A 19673-nucleotide genomic window follows, 5' to 3' on the forward strand; every position below is an offset into this window, starting at 1 on the left:
TCGGCTGTGTACTACTAGAGTACTGCATACTGCTATTTTCCCCCCAATAGTTTCTAGTATGCAAACACAAACATTTGACATCAGGTTGCATCCAATTATCATCTCAGAAATAAATGGTTATCTTGCATTTGTAATCCAATTTTGAGTAGTGGTTGACCGATTTTTTAATTATCGGACTTGGCCGATATGCTTTTCTAGATGGCCGATGTGTCCAAGAAGTCCTCGCTGCAGCCTGTAGCGCGATGACATCATTGATATCAAATACGTAGTTGACGTTTTAACACGCATGCGCTGTTGTAAGTTTCGATTATATCATGAAAGTTTAAACAGGCACGGGTGTGATTACCTATTACATTATTCACAAATTATATTATTTTATAAAATCTGTATTCATATAGCATAAAAATGGCGATAGTGGATGAATTTAAACATTAAAGCTTTTACATTATGGCCCATAACATGTTTTTCTCCCTACTGGCAGCTTCAAAGATTTGCAATACTGGATATGCATTTTGTAGCCTATTTTATCTCCAACGACACTGCCCAAATTAGTGCTATCCATTATAGTATTAATGTAATCCATATACCGGAGCACTGTAACATGATAGATATGCAGAAGTTGCACTATAACTATTAGGATATCCATCACTCTGACGGAGTTAGTTGAGTTTAAAAACGTCTCTCTTTTTGTCTGTTTTTATTATCCGTCAAGTTTTTTCCCATATACTTAATGCCATTCCATTTTGTGTATATCGATTTTTATATTTTTCTAATAGCCAAGATAAACATTCTCATCAATAAAACTGACAATTAAAACTAAAGAAAAGACAGCTTCACATGTTAATAAAGCGGCATCCCTCAGTCAAGTCAAATAAATGTTTATTCATTATAGTTGCTTTTCATTATTGTCTAAAACACTCAAAACAACATTGGAGATCGTCTCGGTTACGTATGTAACCCTCGTTCCCTGAGTAGGGAACGGAGACGTTACGTCGGATGACGACGAATGGGGTTTCGCTTAGAAAGCCTATCAACTTCGAGTATTACAAAACGAGCCAATGGCAAAGAAATGCCATGGGTCTGCGGAATTTGCATGACGTAACTCCGCCCCACCTCGTGGGTATAAAAGGAGGACGCCGGCAACAGGCAGATATGTTTCTTCGCTGAGGAGCCAAGACTGAGCTCAGGCGATCCCCGCGGTACAGCAGAAAGTGGCAGGCAGACGTAACGTCTCCGTTCCCTACTCACCGAGATGTTCCCTTTCGATGTCACTCCGAGTTACGTCGGATGACGACGAATGGGGTTACCAGTCTAATCACGCCCCCTCTCAGCTGTCTTCCAGTGCCCTGCGTAAATCTGAGATCCCTGTCGTGAGACTGGCACGGACGAAGGACTCCTATTTAGCACAGGAATACCAAGGTACACTGGGGAGCATATCCCAAAGTTCAGGGGAATATGCAATTACTGCCAACCCAGAGGGGGGGACTTAGAGAATACACATATGACCCGAAGGAAACATATGGAGAACACTGGGGTGTCCAGCCGCAGGTGGAATATTTCAACCCCAGGGGTGGCAAGGTGGCTTGCCAAGGGAAAGACACATGCTCAAGAGGCTTACAGTGGAAATACACATGTGGGGGTCGCTCAGGGGAGGGACCATGCACACGGGAGGCACCTAGCCGACGCACATGCAATAGACACTGGCGCCAACGTCAGGAGTGCTGGAGGAGCTCAGGGCTTTCGGGAAAGCTCACCTGAGGAAAATATCGCACGTATCCAGTCCGTGCGAAGCGAAGACACCTGAGCGGGTCCAATACTAGCTGGTTGAAGCGAGTACATGAGAGGACACTGGCTCCACTCGGAGATTGTAGAATCTGGCGAATGTGTTGGGTGTCGCCCAGCCTGCAGCTCTGCAGATGTCTGTTAGCGAGGCGCCATGCGCTAGAGCCCAAGAGGATGCCACACTCCAGGCCGGGGTCTCAGGATCACGTGAGAATGCGTGCAGGTCCCCCACCCTCTTGATGGAGGCCAATGCAACCAGGAGCGCTGTCTTCATAGACAGGAACTTAAGCTCCACTGATTGCAACGGCTCAAAGGGAGCACTCTGCAGGGCAGTTAGAACCACTGAGAGGTCCCAAGAGGGAACGAGAGGAGGGCGAGGAGGATTCAGTCTCCTCGCTCCTCTCAGGAACCTGATGATCAGGTCGTGCATTCCAACAGACTTACCTTCGACCGGTACATGGTGTGCGGCAATAGCGGCAACATAGACTTTCAGGGTGGAGGGAGACAGCCTTCGCTCCAGCCTATCTTGAAGGAAGGAAAGCACGACACTAATCGAACATCTCCGGGGGTCTTCTCGGTGAGATCTTCCTCTGGAGCGCCAAAGGACACCCGTGGGACCTCAAAGGACGGTCCCGCGGGGATCCCCTGAACGCTCGCGGGTTGCAAAACTGGAGAAGGTGCTGCGGGGCACGGACGAATAGTCGGCGCTTTGTTCCACACAGTCACCCTCAGATCACCCTGGCCACCAGCCGAAGTAGAGCCTCTCGAGGAGGCGCTAGATCGGGGTGTGGATGAGGGGACTCTCACTCTTGCGAGATCATTGAGTCTCGATCTAAGTATTGCGATGGTCATGTTCCCACAGAAAGAACATGACTCATCCGCAAGCGCTGCTTTAGCGTGATTAAAGCCCAAACACACCAAGCAGCGCTCGTGCCCATCAGAGTCAGACACCAGCCGACCGAAACCAGAAGTGCACGGGCGAGGCATCTTTAAAAAGACGTGCCGCATGCAAGCTCTTTTTGTGAAAGAAACTCAGTGCTTAAGCGCCCGCGGAGAACACACTCGCTGGCAAACCACGCTCAGATAAGCAGGAAGTGTGCACTCGCCGGGAGATCGCCGTCACACCAACACTGGAGAGTTGCTCGTCTCGTAAGAAGCTGACAATCAGAGATAGCTTAAGGAGTGAAGAATTACACTTGGCTCCAAAGCGAAAACATATCTGCCTGTTGCCGGCGTCCTCCTTTTATACCCACGAGGTGGGGCGGAGTTACGTCATGCAAATTCCGCAGACCCATGGCATTTCTTTGCCATTGGCTCGTTTTGTAATACTCAAAGTTGATAGGCTTTCTAAGCGAAACCCCATTCGTCGTCATCCGACGTAACTCGGAGTGACAACGGAAGGGAACCTAAGTTTGACTGTAGGCTTAACACTCAATTTCAAAATATTTAGAAGGAAGAAGTCTGCCTAGATAGAGATTGAGCTCTCTCTCGATAACGGCATAGCGCTATTTTCAAGCAAAGTAATGTAGGCTAATTAAAAAGCTATATCGTTTGTTATCAACTTATATTAATTATTTGTAGAGCATTCAACGCTATATGAATATATAAAAAAAATGTCGTTTATTCATTAGAACGTTGATCTATCTAGAGTTTTCATTTGCATAAAAAATATAATTGTTTTCATTGTATTAATATTATTACCTGACATTGTCCGCCACAGTTTGTGAATTTGTTGGACATTGGGATGTTTTAACAGATGGGATACCAGCAGACACAAGATCGTTTTTCTTCTTTTTCGTCTGGTCATCTTCATTTATTAAATCTCTTATGGTATGAAAAAGATGTCCCACATATTTTAGTATAACTCTTAATCTGTCATGTAGGCTATAGCACAGAAAAATAATATATTTGATTAATTCGTGAACGAATAAATGCTACATTACAGAAATATTAAACAAATAATAAAGAAGACTATATAAGACAGACTAAGAGTGGGAAAAATAAATACAATAGTTTTTATATTTTCAGTCTATTTGTATTCATAAAGGACCAAATTAAACAAATAATAATAATAATAATACATAGGTTATAGGCTATTCAAAACACTATGCCCTCGTTGCTTAAATCAATTTTAAATACTCTAAAGCTAGTAGTGTCTAATGAAACAACAATTTGTATCTATTTATTCTATCTTAAACTCGGCATTACAGTTTAAATTACATTAAATACAAGATTAATACATGCGTGTTAAAAAGATCATATTCCGCACATGCGCGTCGAACATCAGCTACTTATTTGATTAATCAAGTACGCCATCACGCTACAGGCTGCAGCGAGGACAGTCTCGCATCGGGACTTTTTTGACACCGCTAAGAACAACAGTGCCTGAGAACCAAGCACTTTCTCAGTCTTCATTAGTGTACAAACTCTGTTCAACAGTTCTTTCTCATCTACCCTCATCATTGAGCAAATTAGGACTGAGCGGTATATAAAGTTTGTACAATATCAATATGTTTTTTATAAACAATATAGGATGGGGCAATTATATTTTTGTGTATCCTTGTAAAGTATTTGGTTCTATTCCCTGTCCGGTATTGTCTTTGCATTAGTGAAGCTGTTACGTTGACCTTTAGATTGCCTTCTTTGTCTTTGTTAAAACGGCTGGAATCCTCTACTTCTCTTCCCTTGCCTGTCCTCTGACAGTGCATTAACAACACATTGTTATTGTTTCCAGATTCAATATTTTTTGCAATGTTAGAATGTAATGTGATTATAAAGTTAGCATGAAACTGAAGTTGTGAGTTTTCCCTATTGTGACAAACGGCTTCTGGAATGAGAAAAAAATTAGGGCGGACTCTGGAATTGATTGGATTGTAGGAATTTGGGCATTGCTAACTGATTGGAGTCAGATCTGAATGCTAGTTTGCAGTAGAGGCTGACATTTTTTCGGGAATCCCACGGGTCACGGGATTCCTGTGGGATTCCTGCAGGATGGGAGTCATCTTTGCTATTAATCACGGGATTTGGACGGTACAGGATAAATGGTTAACGGGAGCAGACGGGAGCGGGAATCAACCAATAGCAAAGACGACAAAAAAGAAAAAAGTAAAATGCACCATTTTGTAGTTTCCTTTTAATACGCCTACAATGTAACGCAATTAAAAAATACCTACAGAAGCCATCAGTGCTTTTTGTCACGGCCTACCGCCGGATTTCAAAGAGCAGTGATGGAGGGAGCTAACAGCCGCGGAGAAGTCGATGTGGCAAAAAATGATTTACAGCGCAAAGTCAGAAGTAATGACATGTCTATTAAGTTCACAGAACTGGTCGGAAAGTCTGAAATATTAATTAAGTTTATGAGAGTAGAATGTGACGGTGATAGCACAATGCTTGTAAGACATGCTTAGTCTTAGTCAAGTACGCAAGTGATTCAGGGACGAGCGGTCTGAAGAGGCACACTTGCAAGGCAAATTCGAGAAAAAATCAGCCAAGCATCGCTTCGTTCATCAAGCGGAAATTGCCGTATATGGGAGCGGTACAGGAGCGGGAGTCAGTTTAAACAGGAGCGGGATGGGAGTGGGAGTCAATTTACCAGGAGCAGGATGGGATGGGATTATTTTTTAAACTTTGGTCTGGGAGTGGGACGGGACAAGATTTCTTTCTATGGGAGTGGGACGGGACAGGAGTGAAAATCCACTCCCGTGTCATCCTCTAGTTTGCAGTCACTGTGCGGCATTCTGAAAAAAAAAATTAGATTTTTAATTTTAGATTTTTTTAGTATATCACCCAGCCCTACAGCAAAAACTCATTTATATAATTAAAACAAAGTTTGAATATCTAATAAACATTTAATTTCACAAACATTGCAGACTAAGTTGAATTCAGCTGTGAAATCTTCTAAAATGTGCATTTGTAGACTGCATAAAAACGTGTGTACTCTGTGCGGTTGTGTGATCTGAATGAGGACAGGAGAGTTTTTTCCTATTTTCTTACATTTTATTTCTCCATTTGGAAATAATACTAATAGGATTACAAAACTTTATGTCTGTTTATTTTACAGATTAAACATTTATTTTTTTAATTCATTTTCAAATTATTTATTTTAATTTAGTAAATATTAAGTAAAATAAAGACATTCCCTTTCAGCAATTGTTATTCATGTGTCTTTACTATCTTTAAATTAGTCAGAGATTTATATACTGTATATCGGCCATCCTGCTCTCAAAGTCAGATATCGACATCGGCCATCAAAAAAATCAGTCGACCAGTAATTTTGAGTATTACAATAGGATTAAACAGACCAACCGCTTATTATCATACTGAAATACGGATAAAAATAACTGAAAAATGAATAAACTAATAAATTAATACATACATAAATGCATAAATACAGGCATAAATGTACACTGTAAAATGTATTTAAAACAATAAATGCAAACATGATTTATATTAATAATTTAATTAATAATTTAATAAAAATTATCAAATAAATTGAAATAAAAATTAAATAAAATGTCAAATGTTTGTATACAACTCTGCTTTTATTGTATTTGTTGTTCAATAAATTTGATTAATTGATTATTAAATAAACTTAATTTTCAGCTTTGGTTTTCATCTAAATGTAAACTTTAAGTTTGGTTTCGGCACATCACTAATTAATTTTTTTATTTAGGTATTTATTTACCATTTATTTATTTATTTAGTTTGTGCAGTATACATTTTTATTTCACATTCATTCACACTTATTTATTCATTAGTTTTGTCCTCGAAAGTATGATGTGTTTTTTAACTGAACATTTTATTGCGTAAACTGCATGTTCATGTACACATGCTCTTGCCTCTAAAATAAATAGATGAAATAAATGAAAGTTTGGGGAAATTGGACATCAGCCTACACTGCCATCATTCAGATATAGTCTGTAAGCTCCTGCGGAATACAGCTGTCTGGACTGGAGACAAATCAGACAGACACTGGGCAGAGGCGTTTATAGAGCTGTTTTTAACAGTGCGAGTGACCTAATCATAGTGTGCATCATCTATCTGTTTTTAAACGCCACCCACACACGAGCCACAGAGACAGACATAATGAGAAAGAAAAACAGAGGGCAGAGTTAACACAGGTGACAGAACATAGCTAGCTGAGGGCTAGTGCTGCTGAGTATCAGAATAACATCTCAACACTGCAGCTTATTCTGACCAAGAACCACTCACATAAGACTCAACACTTATCAACACTTTAAAACGACCAACCAGAGTTAGTTTTTCATATGATGTGTCAATGGATATAACTATGAGAGCAAAGGTGTTTTTTTATGATATCTTATTCAATCAAGTCTGAGTGTTTCAAATAAAACTGTCACAAATCTCACTCATTTGGTCAAATCTAAAGACCAACTGTAGAAGCCGCAAATGGTCAAAATGCAAATAACGCACAGAACAAGAAAGAGAGTGCACAGAGATTTGGCTATATCCAAAGTGGGACACAGGGGGAAAAAACAGACGGGCTTTGACTGAGGTCTAGTAAATCCAGAGTATTACACACAACACCTTAAGCCTAGTTCACACTACATGATTTTAAGCCCGATTTAAGCCCGATTTGCAAATCGTTGAGCTCGCCGACAGTTCAGGGTGTTATCGCGTGCAAATCGCGAGGGATTAGCGGGCGATGAACGCTCGCCAATCTGTTAGTATGAAAGAGCCAACAACGCTCTTTCTTTTTCTTTTTTTCCGTTTTTTTCTCAGAGCAAATCATCGCGCAAACAGTTAGCAGCACTAGTTTCTGTCTGACGTGCATATTCGCGGCCGTGTTTGTGTTCTTCTTCGGCGCGCGTGAGGGTTCGCCTCATTTCCGGTTCGTTTTATCGCGCGATTTTTCGTGACAAAACGTGGTTTGTAGACTAGATAGAATCGTTGGGTGACAGAGTTGTTGTCAACTCGTGTAGTGCGTTACCTCCTGTTGCGGATCAATCACGTTGTGTCGTGTGGTGTGAACAGCTCAACAACTTAAACACTCCTGATTTCACAGAGAGCAAGTCATGTAGTGTGAACCCGACAGTTTAGCCCGACGTTTTAAAATCATGTAGTGTGGACTAGGCTTTAGGGTACATCACATTAACTTCCAGAGTGGTTGTGTTCACAGCAGGGTGTTGGAGCCATCCACCCCAAAGTGTTACCTCCCTGGAGAACTGTTCCTGGGTCTGCTGGAGAACACTCACACAGAGGACAGGCAGAAGACAGGAAACATGTGGTATATCACAGATTCTGTCAGACTGTTAAAGACTGCTTCCCTGCTGAGACGCTGTCTGCAAACACAGCCGAGCACCATGTAAAGAATGTGTGTGTACATTCGTGTGTATGTGAACAGTATGTATGTACCTTCCTCAAAATACATAAACAAACAACATTCGTTTGTACACAGACATATCTGTAATTAACATATGTGTAGAAAGCGCTACTCTCTGTGGGCACACAGTAATGCAGGAGGTCAGGATCTGGTCCAAACTGGATACTTCCTTAACAGTTAAAACAAATATTCTCAAAGACAGCAGGTTAAGACAGCATTTATAACCTATGATCATCATCACTAAAACCCATCCAACATAAAAGCAAACTTAGGTGATCCCATTCAAATGCGAGGACTGTGACTGTAAACATCTCTCCAAGTGGTGTTTTGGGGGAGTAAATATTTTAGCAAAGTGGTTTATTAATAATGTTCTTAAGGAAAAAAAATCATATTTTTGAACATCTCTATTGTCTGACCCATTTCATGTCTTCTCTGCTAATGAGCTGATGACCTGAATCATATGTGTTTGATTAGGGAGGCATATAAAGGCTGCAGGTGCATCAAACTGCAAAATAACTGAAAAGGTCGCTCCTAAAAAATCCTACTATACACCATGAAAATAAAAGGTAGGTACATCAATGTTCCCCTAATGAAACTTCGGAAACGCAAAACATAAATCACGCAAGTCAACTCAAGATATGCAATAGCTGTTTAAAAAAACAAACCGTTATTTAATTAATGTTTCAGCATAAAAATACATCACTAGACAGGTACTCAGTAGCGCGGGAAGGGGGGTGCTGCGGGGGCTGCAGCCCCCCTCGTCATAGCATCAGCCTCCCCTGGTGGGGGGCTGTGGTGGACTATAATATTATACTTAAAAACGTGAGGAAAAAATTTAAAATATACATAACATACTGTGTATGGGATAAAAATCATGGGCAGTAAGATATAAACTAATGATTTATTTTAATATTTCGTGAATCGTTGATATACGCATACTCCTCAGACAGGAAGTGCTTCCGTCACGTCATACTAATTTGGTCATGGCTAGCAATAAGCAGCAGAAACGTATTTCTGACTTTTTTTCGAGTAACACCACGGTTAAGAAAAGTAAAATAAATAGTAGTCATGGGAAAAATTCTCAAACAAAGGATGTCAACAACAACGACGATGAAACGACGACTGAACCCGCGGCAAAGGCTGACACTGACACGAACTCGGTTCAAAGCCTCGTTAGGCCTATATCAGCATCCGCGAGCAGCGAGGTTTGTGAGCTACACTACTGGAGACCCTAAAGACTCTGGAGCAAGACAAGTCAGTTAGGGCTGAGATTCGGTCTAAGATATCCGGATTGTGCACTCAAGCTAAACAAGCAAGGACATATTTTGGATTAGTGTGCAGCCAGGCAATTTTTGAGCCTTCTGAGGCAGTGGCCCGAAGTCTGCAGAGTGAAAAATCAACTGCACGCGCAGCCCTCGAGTGCGTCACAGTCCTCCAGCAACAAATGCAGAGACTTCGGGGGGATGACTCTTTCAAAGAGCTGATGGAGAAGGTTAACACCGCTGCAAGATGCAACAATTTGAAAATGCCAAATCTCTCCAGATTGAGCAAAACCCCAGCTCGCATCCGCAACACTTCAGAACCAGAGGCTCTGGTGTGCAAATCTGGAGAAGCACAGTGGCGACGTCAGTTCTTTGAAGCAGTAGACTTAATCCAAACTGAGCTTAAAAGAAGATTTGATCAAAATGGAATGAAAGTGGCTGCACAAAGAGAAACGACTCTTATCGAAGCTGCAAACCAAAACCTGTCTGGACTAAATGAAGAAATGCAACTCCCGGAACGGTTTGATCGATCACGCCTACAAATGCAACTAACTATACTGGGTGGCCTAACTAAGGAGAGACGATTCACTGCAGTGAAAGAGATAGCTGAATTAATTTCATCATTGCATCCCCAAACTAGAGAGCTATTTAAAGAAGTTGAGGCATTCATTGAGCTTTGTTTATGTCTACCTGTGTCAGCTGCTCCATCAGAAAGATCATTCTCAGCACTCAGACGACTGAAAACCTGGACCCGAAGTACCACAAGCCAGAAGAGGTTGACACATCTGGCGTTAATGCACATACATAGTGACATTCTGGACAGGCTGGATATACTGTCTCTTTTTCGGAGATTTATCAGCAACACACCTGAACGCAAGGCCATGTTTGGTGCACTTTAAATCGAGGTAAGAAATTGTTTTAAATCCCTTATACTGCCGCCAAGCATTTTAGTGTTATTTATTTCTGTATCCTGTGGCTGAAGAAGCCTAGCATTGGGCAGCACATCACTAAATAATATGCATGTATTATAGTGATTAAATATGACATTAGTTTATTTTTTATTTTTCAGAAATTATCATCCCAGTTCTCAGCGTTTTCTACCGGAAGCCAAGGGAAGCCAGGCATCCCCTATCTCGTCCGACAATCACTATTGTTAATAAAACATTTTATTTGACTTGTGACTTGGCCTCTCATTTTACGTGATTGATGAAGTGGGTATCAATGGACAGCGTTAGGCACAAGCTGAGTTTCGGCGCCCTCCAAGTTCACGTGCGATGCAAGTTGTGCCGGCGCCTTATTACATTGTCTGCTATATTTGCTGCTTATTTATTAAATACAGGCAATTCAATTGGTTGATAAAACATTGATCAAAATTAAGATACAATTTATATAAAACGAAAATCTTTTAAAAAGAGTCTTTCTACATAACAAAACTCAATGAATTGGTCAAAATCATGTCTCCAGTCCAGACATATTGCGCATCTCATGATGTATCATATCTTTATCATGCTGCATGCTCATTTTCATAATCAACATTGATTAAATTAAAAAATAACATTAGCCTATAATATTTAAGCATAAATATGATACTAAATATGTTTACTTTAATGGCTACAACAAGTATACTGTACAGAGAAATTTCATGTCTTGTCGTCAGTCAGCCACAACATAATGACGTCCAGGGGCGGCGCCAGATAATTTTTAACGCAGGTGCTGAGGGGGTGCTATCATTGACAGGGGGAGCTGCGCGTATAAATACTATTATAAAATGAGCAAAACTTCAATATTTAATATTCATCATTTTAATTATCACAACTAAAGTTTTAATTTTACTAAATTGAATAAGCACAACATTCAATGAAATATATTTAAAGATGTAGGCCTATTATTTATGTTATTTCAACATAATATCTCGTTATTTCGACGTGTGTGTGCAACATAATCTGAGAGTAGCCTATTTCTTTTCGTTTGAAAAATGTATCAAGTTCACGAATAATTGTGCGTGCATTATTAATCATTATAATACTAAAATCATAAAGTAGGTTATACTACAAAAAATCATATGAGCCCAGAATATAAACGCAACACGTTTAATTAGCCTACACATTAAGCATTTTCCTCCCATAGAAAACCATTATAAGAACACTTGGTTTAATACAGATTAGAATGTCCCATCATATGTCGAAATAACGAGATAAGTTGCTTCCAGAAATTATTGTGGGGGGTGCTTTCGGGGTGCTTTGGTCTTTATTGGGGGTGCTGAAGCACCTGCTAGCCCAGCCCCCTCCTTAGCGCCGCCCATGATGACGTCACATATTTTCCAAACCAGCCCTCAGCCCCCCTCGCATGAAACAGCTTCCAGCGCGCCTGCAGGTAATGTAGATAATCTAGCTAACATTTAAAATAGGGATGCACCGATATGACCATTTTGGCTGATACCAATAACGGAATGCAAACAAGTCATTGGACAACATTACTTGCATATAAAGAATCAAAAAGCATGTGCCATTAATAAAATTGAATAGCCTATGCATGGACAATAATTAAATTATTATAATTACACTATATTGTTGGTGAAAATAATACGAGAAAAATAAAGTGCTATTTATTATTAACAATGCATCAATGTTTTTGAAAAAGAAACATCTAAAATTAACATTAGCTACTGTTTAAAAAAAAACAGCACTGAGCTGTGTGCGCTGATGCTGAGGAGTTGAATGAATACGGGGAAACTGAACATGTTTTGTTAGCGGGTAACTCAACTAAACGCATCCTATATGAGATTTATCAAACATTTATCAAACATAAACATAATATTACAACTTATATCTGCACAAAATAAAAATGCACAAATTAATTTAAACTAAGTTAAGTAGTCAGAATGTGTTGTGGATGCGCTCTTCCCATGATTATGCGCTGTACGGCAACTAAACCCAAAGAATTCACAAGTTTTTTTACAATAGAATCTCATTATAATGTTATGCATATGACATTCCTAATCATTAGTGTGGTGAGCAAGACGAGGCTGAAGGACGTGATTGCGTGATTGCTTAACTATACCATATAATATAAATATAGCCTAAAAGACAAACTCATAACAGGGGCATTTTTACTGCATTTTAATGGAATATATCGCACAGTAAGAGCATGTGTGCACTCTAAATGCACACGCGCAGTAGTCTAACCTAAACCGAAAAGGCTACATCACCAAGTGAATGCACTCTCTAGGTGTGTTTTTGTTTGGTTTTGCAAAGTGAGGGACATCGTTAAAACAACAACTACAATATTATCGTACACAATATATATCGCACACCCCTAGGGTAGAGTACTTTGCACTGTGTGTGTGGATGGCCGTGTTCGTCCACCACCAACGAAGACCATTTTTGACCCAGGAAAAACCCATGACCAGGACTTGTAAGAGAAGCAAACTTGATTCATTCCAGTTTGAATTCCACTGAAGGGTAATTATCATAGCAATAAAGAGACGGTACCCAGAGTGCATCTGAGTCCTTAGAGCACTGACACATAGGTCAAGGATCAAAAGTCAGGGGGTCGCGTCTTACCTCGGGGTTCCTCGGCCTGCTTAGCCAGCTTGCGGAGGGCGGCGGCGAATCCCGAGTGGGCGGATTGAGACGCAGGACTGCCATTGGGCACAATAGAACCGTTGAGGGGAGACGGGGTGAGGGGACTGACGGTCGCCGTGGTGCGGGTCGCAGTGGAAATCATGCCTAACGATGGTGACTTTGGCTCATGGCTCATGCCTGAGAGAGAAAGAGAAGTGGAGTAAGATATTAGGAGCAATAAACAGGATATACATGGACCTCAGACTGATAGGTTGACTCATGGAGGACGTTAACAGCCTGACACAAAAAAAACACTGTCTGTCCTCAACAGCTGCAGGACAGAGGTGAAGGAGAAGAGGTCTAAGGTTATGCCCAAGGTCACAGCTGGTTTGTCTGTGATGATTCAGACACATTCTCAGAGTCTGTAGCAAAATGCAAAAACACCACATCACCAACAGATTAAAAATGCTATACCTCATTTACACTGATTAAACAAAATAAAATAAAAAAAACAGATCCGGACTAAGAATTGAGAAACAATGGTCCTGGAAAAATTAAGGTTACTATCTCTAGTTTATTATTATTAGATCGAGCATATGGCAAACATACCTTTCACTGACGTACCTGTGCCCAAGCAGGCCCTGTTCTGGCCAGGCATCATGAAAGCCCTAAATAATTAGGCTTGTATCGGGTCGCCTGACTGCGATCAGATGTATTTTACAGGAATTAACTGTAAAATTAAATCTGAAATATTTAGCTTAAAATTAAGCTTTCAGTGCTCCACACACACACACACGAAGAAATCAAAGAAATACCAGCATTAGCTGTAGATAATATAAAATTAGAGTAAAACAAAAAATATTATGAACAAAAGTAGTAACACAGTCAGTGTCACTGTTTTGCTTTCATGGCAGTGGAAACATGGGCTGCTTCTTAGAGCCGATCACAAATCCACCGGCATTACAGTAAAACAAGAGTCAGACAGACGAGCTCTCTGAAGACCTGTTCACCCACTGCACTCCACACGAACCGCTCAGAGCAATTAATAATGAAAAACAACAGCAGCAGCAGCACTGAAACACTGATCCATCATACACAACGCAGATGTAAAGCGCTACTGTGTTCACATTCCAGTTCACTGATGCAAAATGGGAAGGAGTCACAAACACACAAAGCGCTGAGAACAATCACAGCACCTTTACATTAACGTCGCACACACACAAGCACATAGCCAGTCTGTGTCAAGTTTACTTTTTTGTACAGTTCACAAACTGACGCTCTTCAAAGACTGTTCGGAGCTTATCTAACAAACTACACACACACAATCCCTTTTCATCAAGTCAAATGTTCAGTGTAGCAGCTGCTGCATGTCACATGACCCTCCTCTCCACCCATAATTCCTCTGCCCTTCTGAGATAAAAGAGAAAGAGAGACAGAGACTCTCTCTCTCTCGCTGTCAGTGTGTGTTGAGGAAAATCCTGATCCAGAGGTGGTGGCATGTTCAGACGTGCTCTTCTATTGCAACAATCTCCTTCCCTCTGCGTCTCTTCTCTCAAAAGGCACATCTGTGCTCCACCTCCTACATAAACTGCAAAGCAGATGAGAACAAGCACTAATGGACAGTTCACACTGAGCAAGACTTTTTATCGCAGCAAGCCTTTTCATAAAATAAAAGAAGCTTGGACCTCTTCACGCTGGTTTTGAAAATTTGTGTCATATAGGAAGAAGAAAAAAACTCCCTAACCCATAAAATATCATAGTTATCACTAAGTTTTTGTCCCTACGAAGCTTTAACTTATAGAAAGCGCCTTGTACAACTGAATAAGAATCTTGTTTGGAAATAGTCCAAGCTGCATTACCTACTTATGTTCATCTGAAACTTCGTAACAATTCTGAAAAAAATTATAGCACAACCAACAAACCTGAAACTAATTCATAGCTGTGCACATACAATCAATATTCTTTGAAAAGTGTGTCAACAAACCAGAATCAAGCAATGTTCAGAATCAACAATGCCATGGTAGAAATATATTCTACACACACACACACACACACACACACACACAACACACACACACACACACACACACACACCTAGAACTATAGCATGATACATTTTATTCAGGTCGGTTGGGCTAACCATAATTTTCACTTGTGTGATTAGACCTTCATGATCAGCCACGATAAGCCCAGAGATGCAGGAATATAACAGATTCATTTAAATTGTAAAAATTCTTTTCTTTCAACCTGCAAACATTAAAACAGGAAGTGAAGGGTTAAACAGAGGACTAGAAGTCATCACCGCAGGCCACAATGACTCAGTTCTCTTTCCTCCTGTCGATGCTCACAGCCAAATCAAGTCCTGTCTACCTTTCCTCTTGTTTGAGAGGCTGTTACACTCAGATATATGTCGCAAAAGGGAAGAAAAAGACTATTGCAACTTACATTTCTTGGTGACTCTAATGCTGACAGTCACTCATCCTTTGTTTTTATTCTGGTTACTGAAATTTTATTGTTGTTTTGAGCTTTCAACACTTTATACACTCTTCTGACAAGCATATTCCCCAGCATATGTCAGTTCCCAGTACCCTTAGGGATGCTCCGATACATCGGCCACAGATTGGTATTGGCCGATAATCACATTCTATGATAATCTGTAGTCACTAAGGGCCTGTTTAAACCTGGTCACTTAATGCGTTTTTACTGACCAGATAGCTATCTGATTTCTCAAAACGGTTCCATTAACACCTGGTCACATAAATGTGTTCACGTGACCGAAAGCAACAGATGAGCTGCATTTTATTGATCACCAGCTAATATTATAAAATCAAAGACCGCAATAGGACAGAGTGGCAACAGTACGGGTAAAATCATTTTGTTTCTTTACTTTTAATGAAGATGATTGTGTGGGCGTCTGCGATTTACTTTCACTTTGATTTGTGATAGTTTGCATGATGAATTGAGATGCTCAGCTGCTCATCTGTGGTGATGCGTGCTGCAGTAGCGCCGTCACATCTGGCTATAACATGACATATAGTCTATAACACGCTCTCACACGTTTATTTTTTTGCATTGTTGGGAGTTGTAAAATTTACATATGTGGTTTCAACAACCAGATGCAATTACACTTGTCCAGTTCGTCTGGAATGTGGCCCAGACCACCCCCTGATGTGGTTTGAGCGATCGGATTTAAATCTGTCTCGAATGCATTTCAGAGGGCATTTACACCTGGTCTTTTCACGATCGGGTAGCTATCCAATCACAGAAAACGCATGAAGTGGCCAGGTGTAAACAGCTCCTGAATGTGGCCGATCTCACGAACCGATCGCAATTTCATGGCAAAAAACTATTAAAAGTGGCCAGGATGCGCTTCTAAACAGTATACAGATTACTTTTGTGGCACACTATTCTTTATAACTACGCGAAACATTAGTAAACCTCAGTAAATCACAAATCTTTATTTAGAGCAGGTTGTCTTGATTCAAACGAGTTCACATGAAACATAAGATGATACGTAGAAAATCCTCACTGAGTGACATGACATGCTGCTTGGCTAAAGCTATAGGACTTGCGGGATCTGATCATGTTGTGATCATGATGCAGAGTTTTCCAACTTCATTTGAAATCTAACCAATTAAAACTGGACCACAGGTATGGTAGGGATGGTGTGTAGAGATCAATCGGACACTGTTATACAGCTGGAGCGTGCTTGGATTGGAATGATCGCTGAGATTGACGGGTCTTGATTTACTGGCACCATTGCACACAGCTGAAACAATGCTGGAAGATCACTCATCAACCAGGACCTTATTACTTTTATTCTATGTAATTATAAATATTTTTATGCATTTTAGTGTTTACACTAGGGGTGGGAGAGAAAAAAAATCGATATATCGATTCTCTCTCCAACGATTTTGGAGGGAAGGTCATCTTATATTCAGGGTCATCTTATATTCGGAATAGAGCCCGACCGATATGGATTTTTGGGGGCCGATGCCGATACCGATAAAAAAAGCCAGATACCGATATATCGGCCGATATTATTTATGTGTATATTATAATACAGTAGCAATATAATGTATGTGTATTATAGTACAGTACCAGTCAAAAGTTTGGACACATTTCTATTGGTATGTACAAACTTTTAATTGGTACTGTATATAGAATACACAGTATGAACAGAAAAAATATAAACGTTTTGCAATGATCTCTCAAATGTGGTGATCAAACACTTGTGTGACAAAGATATGTAATGGAGACAGGGTGAATGATAGAATAAGATTGATACATTTGAGCTGTAACCAAACTAGTTTGCATTGCATGTTATATTATATTCTAAATACTGTTGCATAATCTTCACTAACGACTTTGTCTTTTAATTTAGTCACGTTATATAAAACATAACTTGTATCAATAAATAAATCAAAAGTGTCACTGACAAAACCTTATCTTCTATTTTGTCTTAATTCCTCTAATCTCTACCAGTGGAGGAAGAAGTCAGGTCTTTTTACTAAAGTAAAATGCAGGATGAGCTTTAACACGGTCAACACCGGACGCGGCCGTTATCGATTGCGTCGCAACAGCTGTTTACCCTAGACGCGTTACAAAGCAAGATGGGGCATCAGTTTACTGTCGGAGATTTGTCGCTCGTGCAACGCATTTTAATCAATGTTTCATTAACCAATTGCCTGGATTTAATAAATAAGAAGTAAATACAGCAGACAATATAATCAGGACTTCTCAGCTGCGCGCTTGCAATAGTCACAAGCTCACACAATACGTGACAGAGGCTGGTAGCAGAGAAATCAATTCTGTGAATTACACTGCGCAAATCACAAGTAATAACTACCCACCGTATGAAGAAGGGTTGGCTCTCAACAGAACATAAAATATTCATTTTATTTTATTTTTCGTGTTCGCATTTATGAGGAAAAAACAATGTTACGGACGTGACAAGCTCTGAAAGCGCCACTAAAATGCTTTAAAACTTTGACAGAGACCTCAGACAGAAAGCACAAAGCCTTTCATTAAAGTGAATTTCGTTTTGTATTAATTGTATCTTAATTTTAATCAATGTTTCATCAACCAATTGCCTGGATTTAATAAATAATTAGTAAATATAGCGGACATGCTATAATCTCGACACGGAGGCGCCGGCGCGTGAACTGCAATTTGTCTCATAAATGAACCGAAAATCAGCGTATAGGCCTGAGAAATATATCTATAGTGTAATGTCTACTTTTAAACAGAACAATTCAAAATGAAAGACAGACTGCTCTCTGCTGTAATCCGTATGAAATGTGCATTTCTCTCTGGCGTGTTCACTGAAGATCGCGAGTCAGCGTCGTCAACTTTGCAGCGACACTGACTGAAAACACTTGTTTATTAATAAACAATTAAAATGTCTCCTTGCTATATTTGATGTATTCACAATCATTATTTTTGCCAGTTCTTTGTGACAGCTTTTAGGTGCATTATTGGCAGCGCCACCCTTACATGAATCACCGCACCTGCATTTTTTAAAATATTCATTTATCGGCCATTATAAAGGGCGATACCGATAGTTAGGAAAGTGCCAAATATCGGCCGATAATTTCGGCCCGCCGATCGGTCGGGCTCTAATTCGGAACAATACACTAAATAAAATAAAATGATTTTAAGATTTTCAAGTGGGTAAAATCAGATTACTTGTTTGGAGAGGTTTTTTGGACTTCTGATAAAAAGGCTACCTCGGTTCCAAATGCTGTAACTTTTGATTGCTTTAAGATGTCAGCACAAAATTTGGCCCAGATGCAGCTGACATGATTGTGAACAAGCCCAAACATCATTTTATGAATAGCCATTTACTTTCTAATAGTCATTATGTCAAGCATGAATAATAACAAAATAATAAATACATTGCATTACTTTTTTTCTGGGGGTTTCTCCTCAGTTTTGTAACATCCAAACAAGATCAAAAAGGTTTTTCAAAATTTAAAAGGTTTTCAATCAAATGAGAATGTACTTGATATTTCTTTCTTTCAGTAGTTATAACCAATTACCTTTAACTTAAGAAAGCTTATGGGTAGCAATATTCAATTTAAAATGTAATATGCAAAATGGCAATGCATTTCTGTATTTAAATTTACATTTTCCATACCATATGTGCAACGTTTGATGCAAAATGATAATGTGATAGCCTAGATATTTTCTTGGCACAAGTACCAACCAGTACAAGTACCAAATGAGCATTGATTAAACACTACAGCCTACCTGAGTATTGTTGCAGACCAAGACCATCCCTTTATGACCACAGTGTACCATCTTCTGATGGCTACTTCCAGCAGGATCAGCACATATCACAAAGCTCAAATAATCTCAAACAGGACAGTGAGTTCATTAAACAATACTGACCTCCGCTGTCACCAGATCTCAATCCAATGGAGCATCTTTGGGATGTTGAGGAACGGGAGTTGTGTGGCATGATAGCTTTTATACAATGTTTAAAAACATTAGTAGCTGTACAATTTTAAATAAAATATTCATAAATAAAAAAATGTCTAGGGTGTGGAAGGGGGTTAAACATCAGTTATTTTTGGGAATAGAAATTATTAGGTGTTCAAGCACAAAGTGCTGAAAACCTATTGTAATTGCTATTTGAAAAAAAAAAAATCCCCTAAAACCCCTCGTGCAGCCCAAACCGTAAGGCCTAGAGACTTGAAACTCGCCCAGATGGTAGGGCAC

At 39.9% G+C, this 19673-nt stretch overlaps 1 protein-coding gene across 5 annotated transcripts in view; it reads right to left on the reverse strand.

Annotated features, from left to right (window-relative positions):
- gse1b (Gse1 coiled-coil protein b) overlaps positions 1–19673 on the reverse strand; it is a 391870-nt gene that overhangs the window by 58791 nt on the left and 313406 nt on the right. For 4 of the 5 annotated variants that reach the window (XM_077248171.1, XM_077248170.1, XM_077248174.1 and 1 more), the window contains one exon: positions 12951–13148. In XM_077248171.1, coding sequence (XP_077104286.1) covers positions 12951–13148 — 198 coding nt within the window. Of the gene's footprint in view, positions 1–12950; positions 13149–13574; positions 13727–19673 lie in introns of those variants that run through there. The other variant, XM_077248173.1, reaches the window with a different exon arrangement.

This window comes from Siphateles boraxobius, unplaced genomic scaffold (genome assembly GCF_051911475.1).
Source record: "Siphateles boraxobius isolate OS27281-9 unplaced genomic scaffold, OSU_SipBor_1 30, whole genome shotgun sequence".
Lineage (NCBI taxonomy): Eukaryota > Metazoa > Chordata > Actinopteri > Cypriniformes > Leuciscidae > Siphateles > Siphateles boraxobius.